The 17,774-nt window shown below is 44.3% G+C and overlaps 1 protein-coding gene across 3 annotated transcripts; it reads right to left on the reverse strand.

The window, feature by feature from the left end:
• Positions 1–12,530: 12,530 nt before the first annotated feature.
• Positions 12,531–16,371, reverse strand: LOC123128707 (TVP38/TMEM64 family membrane protein slr0305). Of its 3 annotated transcripts, none has more exons than XM_044548783.1 (5): positions 16,093–16,371; positions 14,733–15,006; positions 13,735–13,971; positions 13,430–13,647; positions 12,531–13,093 (listed from the first exon to the last, which is right to left on the reverse strand). In XM_044548783.1, exons 1-5 carry the CDS (start codon positions 16,137–16,139, stop codon positions 12,844–12,846), a joined length of 1,026 nt encoding a protein of 341 aa, XP_044404718.1. In that variant the 5' UTR covers positions 16,140–16,371; the 3' UTR covers positions 12,531–12,843. The 3 variants fall into 3 exon arrangements, with proteins under 3 accessions (XP_044404718.1, XP_044404719.1, XP_044404720.1); XM_044548784.1 differs by lacking the exon at positions 16,093–16,371 and adding an exon at positions 15,772–16,014; XM_044548785.1 differs by lacking the exon at positions 16,093–16,371 and adding an exon at positions 15,766–16,014.
• Positions 16,372–17,774: the final 1,403 nt, after the last annotated feature.

Raw genomic sequence — 17,774 nt, forward strand, 5'->3', positions numbered from 1 at the left:
AGGAACAACTCCTGTGCCCTGCCACACACTAGTTGAAGAGACGGTTCAATAACCTCATCAAGTCTCCACCATCCTCCCACTCAATTCTTTCGAGAGAAACTTTTCCTCGAGAAAGGACCCGATTCTAGAAACAATCCCTTATTGCTTTCGGATCTGAGACAGGAGGTATACCCAACTGTTTTGGGTGTCCTATGAAGATGCATTTATCCGCTTTGGGTTCGAGCTTATCAGCCTGAAACTTTTTCACATAAGCGTCGCAGCCCCAAACTTTTAAGAAATGACAGCTTAGGTTTCTCTAAACCATAGTTCATACGGTGTCATCTCATCGGAATTACGTGGTGCCCTATTTAAAGTGAATGTGGTTGTCTCTAATGCCTAACCCATAAACTATCGTGGTAATTCGATAAGAGACATCATGGTATGCATCATATCCAATAGGGTGCAGTTATGATGTTCGGACACACCATCACACTATGGTGTTCCAGGCTGTATTAGTTGTGAAACAATTTCCACAATGTCTTAATTCTGTGCCAAACTCGTAATTCAGATATTCATCTCTATGATCATATCATAGATATTTTATCCTCTTGTCACGACGATCTTTCAACTTCACCCTGAAATTACTTGAACCTTTCAATAATTCAGACTCGTGATTCATCAAGTAAATATACTCAACATCTACTCAAATCATCTGTGAAGTAAGAACATAACGATATCCACTACACGCCTCAGCACTCATTGGACTGCACACATCAAAATGTATTACTTCCAACAAGTTGCTTTCTAGTTCCATTTTACTGAAAACGAGGCTTTCAGTCATCTTGCCCATGTGGTATGATTTGCATGTCTCAAGTGATTCAAAATCAAGTGAGTCCAAACGGTCCATTTGCATGGAGTTTCTTCATGCATATACACCAATAGACATGGTTCGCATGTCTCAAACTTTTCAAAAATGAGTGAGTCCAAAGATCCATCAACATGGAGCTTCTTCATGCGTTTTATACCGATATGACTTAAGTGGCAGTGCCACAAGTAGGTGGTACTATCATTACTATCTTATATCTTTTGGCATGAACATGTGTATCACTATGATCGAGATTCAATGAACCATTCATTTTAGGTGCAAGACCATTGAAGGTATTATTCAAATAAACAGAGTAACCGTTATTCTCCTTAAATGAATAACCGTATTGCGATAGACATAATCCAATCATGTCTATGCTCAACGCAAACACCAATCTCGATGGTAGAGGGAGCGTGCGATGCTTGATCATATCAACATTGGAAACACTTCCAACACATATCGTCAGCTCACCTTTAGCTAGTCTCCGTTTATTCCGTAGCTTTTATTTCGAGTTACTAACACTTAGCAACCGAACCGGTATCTAATACCCTGGTGCTACTAGGAGTACTAGTAAAGTACACATCAACACAATGTATATCCAATATACTTCTATCGACCTTGCCAGCCTTCTCATCTACCAAGTATCTAGGGTAATTCTGCTCCAGTGGCTGTTCCCCTTATTACAGAAGCACTTAGTCTCGGGTTTGGGTTCAACCTTGGGTTTCTTCACTAGAGCAGCAGCTGAATTGCCGTTTCATGAAGTATCCCTTCTTGCCCTTGCCCTTCTTGAAACTAGTGGTTTCACCAACCATCAACAATTGATGCTCCTTCTTGATTTCTACTTTTGTGGTGTCAAACATCGCGAATATCTCAAGGATCATCATATATGTCCCTGATATATTATAGTTCATCACGAAGCTCTAGCAGCTTGGTGGTAATGACTTCGGAGAAACATCACTATCTCATCTGGAAGATCAACTCCCACTCGATTCAAATGATTGTTGTACTCAGACAATCTGAGCACAAGCTCAACAATTGAGCTTTTCTCCCTTAGTTTGTAGGCTAAGAAAATCGTCGGAGGTCTTATACCTCTTGACGTGGGCACGAGCCTGAAATCCCAATTTCAGCCCTCGAAACATCTCATATGTTTCGCAACGTTCCAAAAACCGTCTTCGGTGCCTCAACTCTAAACCGTTTAACTGAACTATCACGTAGTTATCAAAATGTGTATGTCAGATGTTCGCAACATCCACAGACAACGTTCGAGGTTCAGCACACTGAGCGGTGCATTAAGGACATAAGCCTTCTATGAAGCAATGAGGACAATCCTCAGTCTACGGACCTAGTCCGCATAATTGCTACTATTAACTTTCAACTAAATTTTCTCTAGGAACATATCTAAACAGTAGAACTGAAGCGCGAGCTACGACATAATTTGCGAAGACCTTTTGACTATGTTCAGGATAATTAAGTTCATCTTATGAACTCCCACTCAGATAGACATCCCTCTAGTCATCTAAGTGATTACATGATCCGAGTCAACTAGGCCCTGTCCGATCATCACGTGAGACGGACTAGTCATCATCGGTGAACATCTTCATGTTGATCGTATCTACCATACGACTCATGCTCGACCTTTCGGTCTCTTGTGTTCCGAGGCCATGTCTGTACATGCTAGGCTCGTCAAGTCAACCTAAGTGTTTCGCGTGTGTAAATCTGTCTTACACCCGTTGTATGTGAACGTTAGAATCTATCACACCCGATCATCACGTGGTGCTTCGAAACAACGAACTGTCGCAACGGTGCACAGTTAGGGGGAACACTTTCTTGAAATTTTATGAGGGATCATCTTATTTACTACCGTCGTTCTAAGTAAACAAGATGCATAAACATGATAAACATCACATGCAATCAAAATAGTGACATGATATGGCCAATATCATATAGCTCCTTTGATCTCCATCTTGGGGCTCCATGATCATCATCGTCACCGGCATGACACCATGATCTCCATCATCATGATCTCCATCATCGTGTCTTCATGAAGTTGTCTCGTCAACTATTACTTCTACTACTACAGCTAACGGTTAGCAATAAAGTAAAGTAATTACATGACGTTTATGTTGACACGCAGGTCATAAATAAATTAAGACAACTCCTATGGCTCCTGCCGGTTGTCATACTCATCGACATGCAAGTCGTGATTCCTATTACAAGAACATGATCAATCTCATACATCACATATATCATTCATCACATCCTTTTGGCCATATCACATCACATAGCATACCCTGCAAAAACAAGTTAGACGTCCTCTAATTGTTGTTTGCATGTTTTACGTGGCTGCTATGGGTTTCTAGCAAGAACGTTTCTTACCTACGCAAAAACCACAACGTGATATGCCAATTGCTATTTACCCTTCATAAGGACCCTTTTCATCGAATCCGATCCGACTAAAGTGGGAGAGACAGACACCCGCTAGCCACCTTATGCAACTAGTGCATGTCAGTCGGTGGAACCAGTCTCACGTAAGAGTACGTGTAAGGTCGGTCCGGGCCGCTTCATCCCACAATGCCGCCGAATCAAGATTGGACTAGTAACGGTAAGCATATTGAACAAAATCAACGCCCACAACTACTTTGTGTTCTACTCGTGCATAGAAACTACGCATAGACCTAGCTCATGATGCCACTGTTGGGGAACGTAGCATAAATTCAAAATTTTCCTACGTGTCACCAAGATCTATCTATGGAGTCATCTAGCAACGAGGGAGGAGTGGATCTACATACCCTTGTAGATCGCGCGCGGAAGCGTTCAAGAGAACGGGGTTGATGGAGTCGTACTCGTCGTGATCCAAATCACCGATGATCCTAGCGCCGAACGGACGGCACCTCCGCGTTCAACACACGTACGGAGCAGCGACGTCTCCTCCTTCTTGATCCAGCAAGGGGGGAGGAGAGGTTGATGGAGATCCAGCAGCACGACGGCGTGGTGGTGGAAGTAGCGGGATTCCAACAGGGCTTCGCCAAGCGCTGCGGGAGGAGGGAGATGTGTCATGGGAGGGAGAGGGAGGCGCCAGGGCTTAGGTATGGTTGCCCTCCCTTCCCCCCACTATATATAGGGCCAAGGGAGAGGGGGAGGCGCAGCCTTGGCCCTTCCTCCAAGGAAGGGTGCGGCCAGGGGAGGAGTCCCTCCTCCCCAAGGCACCTCGGAGGTGCCTTCCCCCTTTAGGACTCTTCCTTTTCCTCTTCTCTTGGCGCATGGGCCTCTTGGGGCTGGTGCCCTTGGCCCATATAGGCCAAGGCGCACCCCCTACAGACCATGTGGCCCCCCGGGGCAGGTGGCCCCACCCGATGGACCCCCGGGACCCTTCCGGTGGTCCCGGTACAATACCGGTGACCCCGAAACTTGTCCCGATGGCCGAAATAGCACTTCCTATATATAATTCTTTACCTCCGGACCATTCCGGAACTCCTCGTGACGTCCGGGATCTCATCCGGGACTCCGAACAACTTTCGGGTTACCGCATACTAATATCTCTATAACCCTAGATTCACCGAACCTTAAGTGTGTAGACCCTACGGGTTCGGGAGACATGCAGACATGACCGAGATGACTCTCCGGTCAATAACCAACAGCGGGATCTGGATACCCATGTTGGCTCCCACATGTTCCACGATGATCTCATCGGATGAACCACGATGTCAAGGACTTAATCAATCCCGTATACAATTCCCTTTGTCTATCGGTACGATACTTGCCCGAGATTCGATCGTCGGTATCCCGATACCTTGTTCAATCTCGTTACCGGCAAGTCTCTTTACTCGTTCCGTAACACATCATCCCGTGATCAACTCCTTGATCACATTGTGCACATTATGATGATGTCCTACCGAGTGGGCCCAGAGATACCTCTCCGTTTACACGGAGTGACAAATCCCAGTCTCGATTCGTGCCAACCCAACAGACACTTTCGGAGATACCTGTAGTGTACCTTTATAGCCACCCAGTTACGTTGTGACGTTTGGCACACCCAAAGCACTCCTACGGTATCCGGGAGTTGCACAATCTCATGGTCTAAGGAAATGATACTTGACATTAGAAAAGCTTTAGCATACGAACTACATGATCTTGTGCTAGGCTTAGGATTGGGTCTTGTCCATCACATCATTCTCCTAATGATGTGATCCCGTTATCAACGACATCCAATGTCCATGGTCAGGAAACCGTAACCATCTATTGATCAACGAGCTAGTCAACTAGAGGCTTACTAGGGACATGGTGTTGTCTATGTATCCACACATGTATCTGAGTTTCCTATCAATACAATTCTAGCATGGATAATAAACGATTATCATGAACAAGGAAATATAATAATAATCAATTTATTATTGCCTCTAGGGCATATTTCCAACAGCGCCGGCCCTAGGAGATCCCATCTCCAAGGGGGGGCGGCGGCCAAGGGGGGACTTGTCCCCCAAGTCAGGTGGGGCGCCCCCACCCCTAGGGTTTCCAACCCTAGGCGCAGGGGGAGGCCCATGGGGGGCGCACCAGCCCACCAGGGGCTGGTTCCCCTCCCACTGCAGCCCATGGGGCCCTCCGAGATAGGTGGCCCCACCCGGTGGACCCCTGGGACCCTTCCGGTGGTCCCGGTACAATACCGATTACCCCCGAAACTGGACTTCCTATACATAAATCTTCACCTCCGGACCATTCTGGAACTCCTCGTGACGTCCGGGATCTCATCCAGGACTCCGAACAACTTTCGGGTTACCGCATACTAATATCTCTACAACCCTAGCGTCACTGAACCTTAAGTGTGTAGACCCTACGGGTTCGGGAGACACGCAGACATGACCGAGACGACTCTCCGGTCAATAACCAACAACGGGATCTGGATACCCATGTTGGCTCCCACATGTTCCACGATGATCTCATCGGATAAACCACGATGTCGAGGATTCAATCAATCCCGTATTCAATTCCCTTTGTCAATCGGTACGTTACTTGCCCGAGATTCGATCGTCGGTATCCCAATACCTCGTTCAATCTCGTTACCGGCAAGTCACTTTACTTGTACCGTAATGCATGATCCCGTGACCAAACACTTGGTCACATTGAGCTCATTATGATGATGCATTACCGAGTGGGCCCAGAGATACCTCTCCGTCATACGGAGTGACAAATCCCAGTCTCGATCCGTGTCAACCCAACAGATACTTTCGGGGATACCTGTAGTATACCTTTATAGTCACCCAGTTACGTTGTGACGTTTGGTACACCCAAAGCACTCCTACGGCATCCGAGAGTTACACGATCTCATGGTCTAAGGAAATGATACTTGACATTGGAAAAGCTCTAGCAAACGAACTACGCGATCTTGTGCTATGCTTGGGTCTTGTCCATCACATCATTCTCCCGATGATGTGATCCCGTTATCAATGACATCCAATGTCCATAGTCAGGAAACCATGACTATCTGTTGATCAACGAGCTAGTTAACTAGAGGCTCACTAGGGACATGTTATGGTCTATGTATTCACACATGTATTATGATTTCCGGATAACACAATTATAACATGAATAATAGACAATTATCATGAACAAGGAAATATAATAATAATCATTTTATTATTGCCTCTAGGGCATATTTCCAACACAAAGCACATCACTTCCCCATAATGGGATATTCCATTAATACCTCACAAGAGCCAACTAAGAAAAGAACAAGATGCAAAAGGCTCAATGCATGACACACACGTACATGATGTGCAAACCAACACACACATACTTGATTGCTCAAGATAAACAAGTTGGAAGCACAACATATACAAACACATGCAAGGAACAAAACCAAACATGCAAAGGGGAAAGTAGCTATCAATGTAAACACTTTAAGCACGAGTTACCGCATGGAGGAACATTGGATATAAGATAGAAACTTGATAATCTGAATAACTTGGTTTGAGCTAGTTGGTCCCCAACAAAGTTGGGTCCTAAGAGGTTAGTCACAATAGGCTTGGCTACCCAAATGGTTCTTTGCTTCAAACCACTTTGAGTACCAACAAACTTGGCAACCACATTGCCAACCTTATCCTTCCCAAGAGAATAGACATCATCAATAATAATTGGGTTGGATAAGTTACCACTTGTGCATGAAGAAGCGAGGTGACCTTTCTCACGACATAGGTAGGAACGTTTACTCTTCACTTTCTTCTCACTGGATTTCTCAACTTGAGAAGCATTAGCTTGAGTCTTCCTGGGAAGAGGCCTTTCTTCAACTTGAGGTTGAGCATGAGAATGCACTTGTAGCCGCTTCCCTTGTTGCTTGTCACTAATGGCCTTCTTATTCAATGGGCAAGATCTAACATGGTGCCCTTCAATTTTGCACTTGAAGCAAATAATCTTGACCGAACTCTTGAGTTGTTTTTGGCCCTTCTTATTGTTCCTCTTGGACTTCTTCTTCTTATTGGAGTTGAATCCAAGTCCACCTTTTTCATTGAGGGATTTTTGTACACTCAAGATATTATTGAGTGTGGCCTTCCCTTCATGACACTTTTCCGTATCTTTCTTCAAAGAAGTGACTTGGGCCTTGAACTCTTTGATTTCCTCTACATGGTTAGTCTCAACACAAGCACTAGAGGAAGTATAAGCTTCATCGTTAGAGCAACAAGGCAAGAAAAGCAATTCATCACAAGATGTACCAATGTTATGCATGGATGAATCGCGAGGACTAGCACAAGGCAATATAGCATTTTGACTAAAAATAGTGCTAGTGTCCACATGAGGCTCACTAGATGTTACCTTAGAAATCATGACCTCATGAGTTATCTTTAGCACATTATGGGATACTAGAAGATCATCATGAGAGCTTGAGAGCTTTTCATGGCTTTCTTCTAATTTCCCATAATTGCTAGATAGCAACTCAAGTTGAGCCCGTAGCTCAACGTTCTCCTTTAAAATGGATGTTTCACAAGAAATAGAGTTAGTAGCACAAGCATCATCATTAACAACAAAAGGAGAAGGCAACTTGACAAGCTCTTTTAAATAAGAAGCTTCAAGTTGAGCATGAGACTCGGTGAGTTTTATGAGCTCACCCTTGATGACCCTTGAGCCATTTTCGAGATGCTCAAAATCCTCAAGGAGTCTAGCATGAGCAACTTCAAGCTTAGCATTTTTAGTTTCAAAAACATTGGCCACCTCAGGAGCTCTATCATGAGATTCCTTCACTCTAGATAACTCTAGAGCAAAAGTCTCCTCAAGAGATTCCTTGGTGGTTTGTTCAAGTTCAAGAGCTTGAGAGAGGTCCGCAATCTCATTAGCGTAATCACGCTCATGACCTTCCATTTTATCAATGGTGACCTCATGCTCCTCAAGACGAGATTCCAACTCATCAATATATTTCTTGCCCTAAATAGCAATAGACATGATTTCCATGAAGTTGGAACGAGCAATTTTATTCTTAAGAAGAACTTTAAAAATTATTTCCCCCTTAACTTTTAAGGAGGCAACATCATCATAATCGACATCATCATCACTCTTGCCATCATCAATATTATCACAAGATATATTGGGATTCAAAGTGGGAGATACCTTTGAAGCCTTGGCCACAAGGCAAAAAGCAATAGATGATGATGTGGGATCCCTTGAAGCACCATTCAAGACCACATCTTGTTCCATGGAGTGTTGGATTTCCTCTACATTGTTAGCACAGCAACTCGAAAAAATACATGAATTTTTATCATGGCAACAAGACATAGCAAGCATATCATCATGAGATTTAGTCAAGCAATTTATACATGATATGCAAGGACTATCAACACAAGCATGTGAAACATTTGCAGTGCTCGAAGTGCTAGAGTCCAAAGATGAAGCATCGCAACAAGAAAGTGATGAAGGATTATCAAAACTAAGCCCACTATCATCATTGCAATGAACACCACTACTCACCATGTCATTACCTTGTGGCAAACCACATGTAGGTAAAGTAGAAGAAGTTGAGAACACAACACGGCCAGAGGTGGAGGGAGAACTATCATCCCCACAAAACTTGGACACGCCATATTTATCTTGAAGCTTTGTCCACAACTCATGAGCATCCCGGAAAGGCATGAGTTGAAATATAACTACATTGCTCAAAGCATCGAAAAGCACATTAGAAGCTTGAGCATTGAGATAAGAGTTTTTCTCATCCTCTAAAGATAATCTTTGGGGATCCTTTGGAGGAGAAAAACCCATATCTACAATTCGCTCTAAATTTGGGTCCATAATCCTAAAGAGATTAAGCATGCGAATTACCTAAACATCAAAATTTGTGCCATCGAAACTAAGAGTGTGAGAGAATCCTAATCCCCTAGTCGACATCTTTACTCTCTAGGCGGTTAATCCTAACAAAGAGAGACGAGGCTCTGATACCAATTGAAAGATCATGGATGTCGCCTAGAGGGGGGTGAATAGGCGCTTTAAAATAATTACGGTTGAGGCTTGAACAAATGCGGAATAAACCTAGTGGTTAATTTGTCAAGCACAAAACATACAACAACTAGGCTCACCTATGTGCACCAACAACTTATGCTAAGCAAGAAAAACTACTTAGGTGATAGCAAGATATATGACAAGAAACAATATGGCTATCACAAAGTAAAGTGCATAAGTAAAGGGCTCGGGTAAGAGATAACCGAGGCACGCGGAGACGACGATGTATCCCGAAGTTCACACCCTTGCGGATGCTAATCTCCGTTTGGAGCGGTGTGGAGGCACAATGCTCCCCAAGAAGCCACTAGGGCCACCGTAATCTCCTCACGCCCTCGCACAATGCAAGATGCCGTGATTCCACTAAGGGACCCTTGAGGGCGGTCACCGAACCCGTACAAATGGCAACCCTTGGGGGCGGTCACCGAACCCGTACACTTTGGCAACCCTTGGGGGCGGTCACCGGTACCCGTCAAATTGCTCGGGGCGATCTCCACAACCTAATTGGAGACCCCGACGCTTGCCCGGAGCTTTACACCACAATGATTGAGCTCCGAACACCACCAACCGTCTAGGGCGCCCAAGCACCCAAGAGGAACAAGCTCAAGGGTACCAAGCACCCAAGAGTAATAAGCTTCTCAACTTGTAACTTCCACGTATCACCGTGGAGAACCCAAACCGATGCACCAAATGTAATGGCAAGGGCACACGGAGTGCCCAAGTCCTTCTCTCTCAAATCCCACCGAAGCAACTAATGCTAGGGAGGAAAATGAGAGGAAGAACAAGAAGGAGAACACCAAGAACTCCAAGATCTAGATCCAAGGGGTTCCCCTCACATAGAGGAGAAAGTGATTGGTGAAAATTTGGATCTAGATCTCCTCTTTCTTTTCCCTCAAAAACTAGCAAGAATCCATGGAGGGATTGAGAGTTAGTAAGCTCGAAGAAGGTCAACAATGGGGGAAGAACACGAGCTCAAAGGATAAGGTTCATTGGGGAAGAAGACCCCCTTTTATAGGTGGAGAAAAATCTAACCGTTATGCTCACAGCCCGCACCGAGCGGTACTATCACTCCAAGGAGCGGTACTACCGCTAGGGCGGTAAAAGCCCTTTGAAACACAACAGCGAGGAGGCAAAAAAGCCAGAAGAACCATCGGAGCGGTAGTACCGCTTGACCTCACGGTACTACCGCTAGGGGTAGCGGTACTACTGCTAAGGGTAGCGGTACTACTGCTTGCGAGCGGTACTAAAAAATTACATCCATGCCTACCACCGCTGGACTTGTGACTAGTTTTTGGTCCCAAGCGGAAGTAGCCACAGAAGTAGCCGCGGTAGTACTGCCCCAAGCGGTAGTACCGCTCCCAAGAGCGGTAGTAAAAAATTACATCCGCTCCTGTTCGCGGTAGTACCGCTGCAGCCTTTTCAGAACACCAAAACTGACACAACTTCTGCAAACGGACTCCGAATTCGACGAAACCAAGTTTGTTGGAAAGCTAGCGACAAGGGCTAAAACAATCTTGATAGAAATAACAATAAGAAGAAAATTAGAAAAGGCCCATAAGAAAATGGTGAGAACCCTTCCTCGAATAAGACCGGTAAAACCTCCAACACTGAAAACATCATACAAGACGCATGCGAACTCCGTTTTCGATGAACTCAAGCTTGTCATTAAGATGACCATAAGCTCTAAGACTCACAAAGAGAACCAAATAAGAATCAAGAAACATGATGCAAGGATGCAATGGTTTGAGCTCTCTAGTAACGATATGATCAAGCTACCAACTTGAGAGCCCCCCTTGATAGTACATCAAACGATCCTATAACCCGGTCTCCCAACTACCACCATGAGACCGATAAAATAGAAAACCTATCAAGGGCAAACCTTTGCCTTGCACATGGTCCACTTGAGCTAGATGATGACGATCTTGACTCCCTCAAGTTGGACCACCTTTCTTGATTGTGTTGGCTCGATGAAGACTAGATGATTGCTCCCCCATAGTCCACTATGGGTGAGCCACTCTTTGGCACATCTTCACAAGTCCATTGACACCAAACTGGATGGCAAGCTTCAAGCACTTGATCTCTTCGTGATGCTCCACTTGAACTTGCACACGGCAATCTTGATGACCACCACTTGATGTCATCCTTTCCATGGGTTGTATGATATCTTCCTCTTGACGCAAGCCCATGGACACGTACCTAACCCCACATAGACTCTCACATAGAACATGGGTTAGTACACAAAGTGCAATGGACAATGCTTACCATACCATGGGATCACTTGATCCCTCTCGGTACATCTTCTACGCTTTGTGAGTTGATCAACTTGATTCACTCTTGACTTAGTCTTGATCAACCTTGAATCTTTCCAACTCTCTTCGTTTGGATGATGTCTTGAAGGTAAACATGAATGATCACACAATCTTCTTCTTCAAGACATGTTTGCAATAAGCTCAACACTCACATGACCAATCTTTGAATAATTCCTTAATAGCACCTTGGTCAACCCATAAACTCCTTGAAACCAACACATGGACTTCAAGAAATGCCTATGAAAAAATCCTTCAAATATAACTCAATGCAACCATTAGTCCATAGAGAATGTCATCAATTACCAAAACCACACATGGGGGCACCGCATGTCCTTTCATCAAGATTGCATCTTCAACCTCCAGCACTCAAGTTCTTTATCTTCCCGAACCGCCCAACGTACCACCGGCCACCACCGCCTGCGGCCAGTGGCGCTACCACGCCATTTCGCCCCGGGCCATCCCGCTAGCCCCGGCAATGGCCAGTTTTTCTCCGGCAAACTTGCAACCCCTCCCCCCCCCCCCCCCCCCCCCCCCCCACCCCCCAAGATAGATAATGAGGCAGCCTTCTCCAACAAGTTTAATGCTTCCCTACGGCAAGCTCCTTCCTTCCCTCCGTTGTTCCTCCCTTCGTGTGAAAATCAACCGACCGCAATTGATGTGCAGCTAAAATGAAAAAGAAAACTTATTTTATAGTATTTGTGAACGGAGGGAGTAACTAATAAAAATAATTGTATGCATCAGAGGCCAGGGTTTCATCTCCTTTTTTGAAAAAATAAATCAGAAGGCGTTTCTCAACGAGGATTGAATCGTGAAATCCCGCAGAGTGCACAAAGCTTAGACACGCACTATGCACATCTGAAACAGTGTGCCATGGCAAACTCTGATGCACTGCCATACGAAACACCTAAACGAAAAATATATGCACCTCAAGAGAAGGCCAAATTTCCAGTCGCCAACAACAAGGCCAAAATACATGTTGGGTGATTAACCACATGAAACTAATCAAGTGCTCCCTCCGTTCACTTTTATAAGTCATTTCAGACAACTGAAATCGAGTTGTTTTGCACGTCTACACGCCTTATAACAGTGAACAGAGGGAGTAGTAAAACCATACATATTTATCTAGTTAGACAGGTGCATCCACCTGCTGTCAGAGCCTAGCTACCTATTTTTCTCTGGTGAATTGAATGAATACAGACATCATACGACATGTAAAAGCTACAGGATATGCACGTCCTGATGGCCATTTTTTAGTGCAGTCACCCCAGCAGAGCCAGCAGCAGGTTGGTGGTCCTCTGAGATATCATCTGGGCCTTTTATGTTGTTTAGCGACTTCTTGGCGTAAACTGTGAAGGCGGCCGTGAGGGCAGCGGCAGCGACGAACGAGATTATGCTGTAGACTATCTCCACTGTAGTCAACTTATGCTTGCCATACTTCACATCGGCCAACGTACGTATCAACCGCCCGCTGCATAAGCATTAAGCAAGATCAGTAAGTCATCACTACTTTGAGAGATGTCTCTGTTTGGGTTACTACAGTCTAGCTTAAATCAGCAGCAAGAAAACTCCTGCTTATCAAGAGCAGAAATGTATAGATTATGACGCTTGTCTACCAAATACTGCACGCTCTACTAGAAAAGAATTGGTTAACGATCGGCAATCCATGTACTATTTTGTTATATAAGGGCATTAATCAGATGACAGATGCACAATAAACCTAGATGCATGGCCTCAATAGTCATGACAAAATGATAAAGCGGAATTTAGTAAATCCATAATCTGTAATGTGGATATCTGTATATACCTATAGATATAGATGAATGCCTCAGGTGTCATTCCGGCAACTGAACCACATACATAAGGGCTGAATTTGATTTCTGTCACAGCCACGGCATAGTTAAAAATCGAGTATGGAAACGGTGAGACTCTGAATAGTGCAACCACTCGAAACTGGTGGAACCAACTCCCTTCGCCAGCAAGCTTTATTAGAGCTATCTGCTGAGGCCATCTCTTTAACCATGCCTGCATTGAAAAAAAGGAACAGAACAGAGAAGATATTAAGACACAGCTCCTCAGGTAGAGAAAAGATGCAAGTCTGAGGAATCTTACATGTAGTCGCTCGCGGAACAATGAGCCGATCCAATATGCCCCAACCATGCCAAGAGTAGTCCCAACAATAATAATCACGAAACCCCAGCCATAACCGAAGATCATTCCTGCTAACCACATAGAAGGTCCAGAGGGGACTAAAATGAGTGGGAAGAGAGCCAAAGATGCGACGAGGACAAGAGCCAATACTGGACGGCCAAAGGCACTTGCTTCCCATTTCATGATTGGAAAAAGAATCTGCAAGTAACAAACACAAGAAAATACATATATACATATTAGCGTAGATGTTCTGTTTCAACAACCCAACTCAAAATCTTCTTCATAAAAAAGAGAGAATAAGATTAAAGAGTACACATGCACAACATAGCTCAAAAACATGACACAATTGATATTTTCATACATACAACTAAAATTTCTCCCAAAGTTCAGTATGCCACATATGCATTCACTAAACAAATAGCATTCTAATTATATGAACTAACCAGAATATTCATGTCAATGGTGTAACAGTAATTCCTGAAAATTACAAGCTGGACTCTGAACATATGCTTGAGATCTAAGCAGATGTGACAAAAGGAAACATATAACAGACATGTTCGACAAAAACCAAAAGTATTAAGTTGAATGCCTCACTGGTGCTATACTGCTATTCAAGTATATTGAAGGACAACCAAACATAAAAATGAGCAGTGTGATAACGACTTGAAGCTTTATGATTGTCCCATGGAATTTATAGATGCATGCCACCTTAAAGTACCTGATTATTATATAAAAAAAGCCTATGGACCGATACAGACCAAGCAAAAGATCACATCCCAAAATGGCTAACTACCGAAGAGTCAACCAATGAGCCAACATCAGTTGGTTCTGAAATGCATTTCGTGAAATTCAGTGAAAGGTAACAAGAAGAATGGAAGTCGACTGGCATTCCAGTGAGCTGCCTAAAATTACCCTGTAAGGAAGAAATTTTATTTTGCACAGAAGGTATCAGCACCCACCTTCTCAAAGGCAAAGGGGGCTCCAAATTTCACAAAGATATAAGTTGCCATTATAAGAAGGAAGCAGACAAGCAGAGCTGTCATCCACCAACTGAAGTGACTTGACTTGGGTTGCTGAGGTAAAATTTCTGTGTTGTTGTCAGCCGTTGCATGTTGAGCTGGCGTCATCAGCATCGCGTATTCGTCGTCCTTTATGTTTTGCTCAGAATGCTCAATTCTATTGCATGACACCACAGCTGAAGAGCTTGGCGTGCTAGCAACCGTCTCACCAGCTCTGTTTACAAGCCAGGAAATATTATCAAATAAAGGTACTGATGCTGCCCACGAATGTAGAGATGTTATTAATTCGTGTCATAGATGTAAGGTTAAGGTTGACATGTGACAGATCCTTATCTAAATTAGAGTCGCACAGGCCCAACTCCATGTTATTTCCTTAAAACAACAATCGGGGTTACAGCTTATTCACCCACATATTACTGAACTCAAAATGCACTGGTTTGGGTAGCATGGTGTAGTGTTAACAAACAGTGACTGAATCATGATAGTTAAAAGCAGCATGGATGGATGTAACATGCTAGTGCAAGTAAGATTCCCAAACTGGATACAGCATTAAACTATTATCAAAGAAAAACGTCGAGTAATGCGACACCTGTTATCCTAGTGAAATTAGGAGTGGAGATATGTGCTCCTAAATGAATCCTAGGCTCCTGTTATCTTAAAAACCATGATATGATATTTGGCCACAGGGAAGCAACGATCCAAAGGAAAATAAGATTAGATAATCTGAGAGCAGCCAACATCAGGATGTAACATACTCATAAGTTGCCTGAACAACGATTCTTAAATCTTTCGAAACCCTTGGATCAACATCCATCCCCAATCCCCCCCAACCTCACCCCACGCATCAAACTAAAAAGTGCAGATATGGCATACTTGCAGTACTAGAATTTATTTTGTCTATGAGATGCACAAACAATAATTTTTAAGGAGGCGGGGATTTATTAGACGAGCAAGAATGGGGAAAAAGGATGACATTAACCAAGCTGGCCATCTAGCCGGCGTCCGTCGCCGTCCAGGACGAGCGCGGCGACGAGGTCGGGGAGAAGGGATCCGCGGGGGCGGAAGGGGGACGGCCTAGAGGCCCCGGCGCCACCGGCGAGGAGAGGAGCGGCGGCTTTATTGTGGCGGCCTCGAGGGCTAGGTTTTCGCCTCGACGATAGGCATACATCGCCGAGCACCGAATTTCCAAAAATAGCTCCGCTCCACGGATAAAAACAACAAGCATGGCGAAATCCGAGCAGGAAAATAAATAAAAAGAAGCAGAAACTGCATGCGGTGGCTCGGGAGGACGGGGTGCTACCTGTGCGCCTCCCCGGGCTCGATATCCAGAGGGAGGACGCGTGCCATGTCCGAGGCTTTGCTTCTTCTCCCCTCCCTTCTCCGTTGGGTCTCCGGGAGCTCGCGGCGGAGGGGCGGAGGAGCGGAGAGAACCGGAGCAGAGCAGGGCGGGCGGGCGGGCGGCAGTCCGGCGCTGCGGGTAGCTCACCGGCGGCGGAAGGTTTGATATGATGGATAGATTCGGGAGCGTTGGTTGGTTGGTGGCCGGCCGGTTTGCTTCGAACCAAAGGGAAGCATGTCCGCGGTCGACTCTTTCTATCGTGCTTCTATATCCACGGTGCTCGTGGCGACACCGCACCGGTGAATGAATTCTGGTCGTGTCTTGGTGCGACTTTCTTTCGTCTAGAAGTTTTCTTTTCTATAGAAGGCCGCGGATTTGTTATTTTTAAAATATACTCCCTCCGTTTCTGAATATTTGTCTTTTAGGGTTCCAAATGAAATACCACATACGAATGTATATAGATATATTTTAGTGTGTACATTCATTCATTTTGCTTTATATGTAGTCACTTGTTAAAATCTTTAGAAAGACAAATATTTAGGAACGAAAAAAGTATAAAGGAATGACACAAGTATAAGTTAGAGGGTTGCCGATTGCAACTGGCTTCATCGTGTTGAAAGGAAGTAGTAGACAGGCTTTACAATAATCATCTCGTTTCATTTCATTGGTCAATGGTTTGATTTTGTACTTTAATAAGTGCCACACGTGTGGCATGAACACATGACAACTTTGAACATTTTTATGGCAAGTTTAGTGATACTAGGGTGACAATTTTAGTTGTCAGGCATGACAACTTTTTTTCAGATGGCATGTTTCGTCTTTTTTTGTTTGTTTTTCTTTTCGGATGGTAGCTTTATTTGTAAAAAACCTCAATGTCGGAGTGCTTCGTACCACAAGTATGACACTTAATATTTGGGTTTATTTTTGCAGCAACATGTCAACTTACTATAATTCTTTTTGTGCACTTGTTTGAAATTTGCCTGTGATAGTGAGTTTCATATCGTGCATGGATGCGTGGATGGTTAGAGCAATTTTGACAGTGTTATGCCGTCATAATAATCACTCGTTTAGTGTTTGAGACATAAAAGCAGGTCTAGTATAACCATCGTATCTTTCCCCATAATTTTTGAAGGCGGCTTCAAAGATTCCACGAGCCTTCAAAATTAGAGGCTGGAAGTGTTGATATGCAATCCAAAGCCAACCGTCCGGATGGGAAGAAAGTTTCAACCAATTTCTTCCTCTCGTGACTATTTATGTCAATGCTGTAGCTGTATGTGTGACTGTCCTGTCAATGACACAACTATTATTCCACCGAAAAGAGAGTCGCTTAATAGCCGCCATGCCGCATGCCACTTCCTTGACTGCCCCTACTGGTTTGGAGGTCACCCCAAGGTCTACTACTAGTGGTTGAGAATAGTCTTTATGGTGATATCTCAAGGAGAATAGCATGGGCCTTCGTGGTAACATGTGCCCCTCCAATGATGAATAGGTTCCCCTTCAAGAAAGTGAATATCTGGGTACATCCCCGTCTCCACGGTTCTTTGGTTAACCCTAACTCATTTACTTCTACCTTGCAAGCATCATATATGTTGTTGTCTCACCTTGGCCTTGCTAGGATCACTTTCATATTCTGCATAGCCTAA

Source organism: Triticum aestivum, chromosome 6A (genome assembly GCF_018294505.1).
Source record: "Triticum aestivum cultivar Chinese Spring chromosome 6A, IWGSC CS RefSeq v2.1, whole genome shotgun sequence".
NCBI classification, from domain to species: domain Eukaryota; kingdom Viridiplantae; phylum Streptophyta; class Magnoliopsida; order Poales; family Poaceae; genus Triticum; species Triticum aestivum.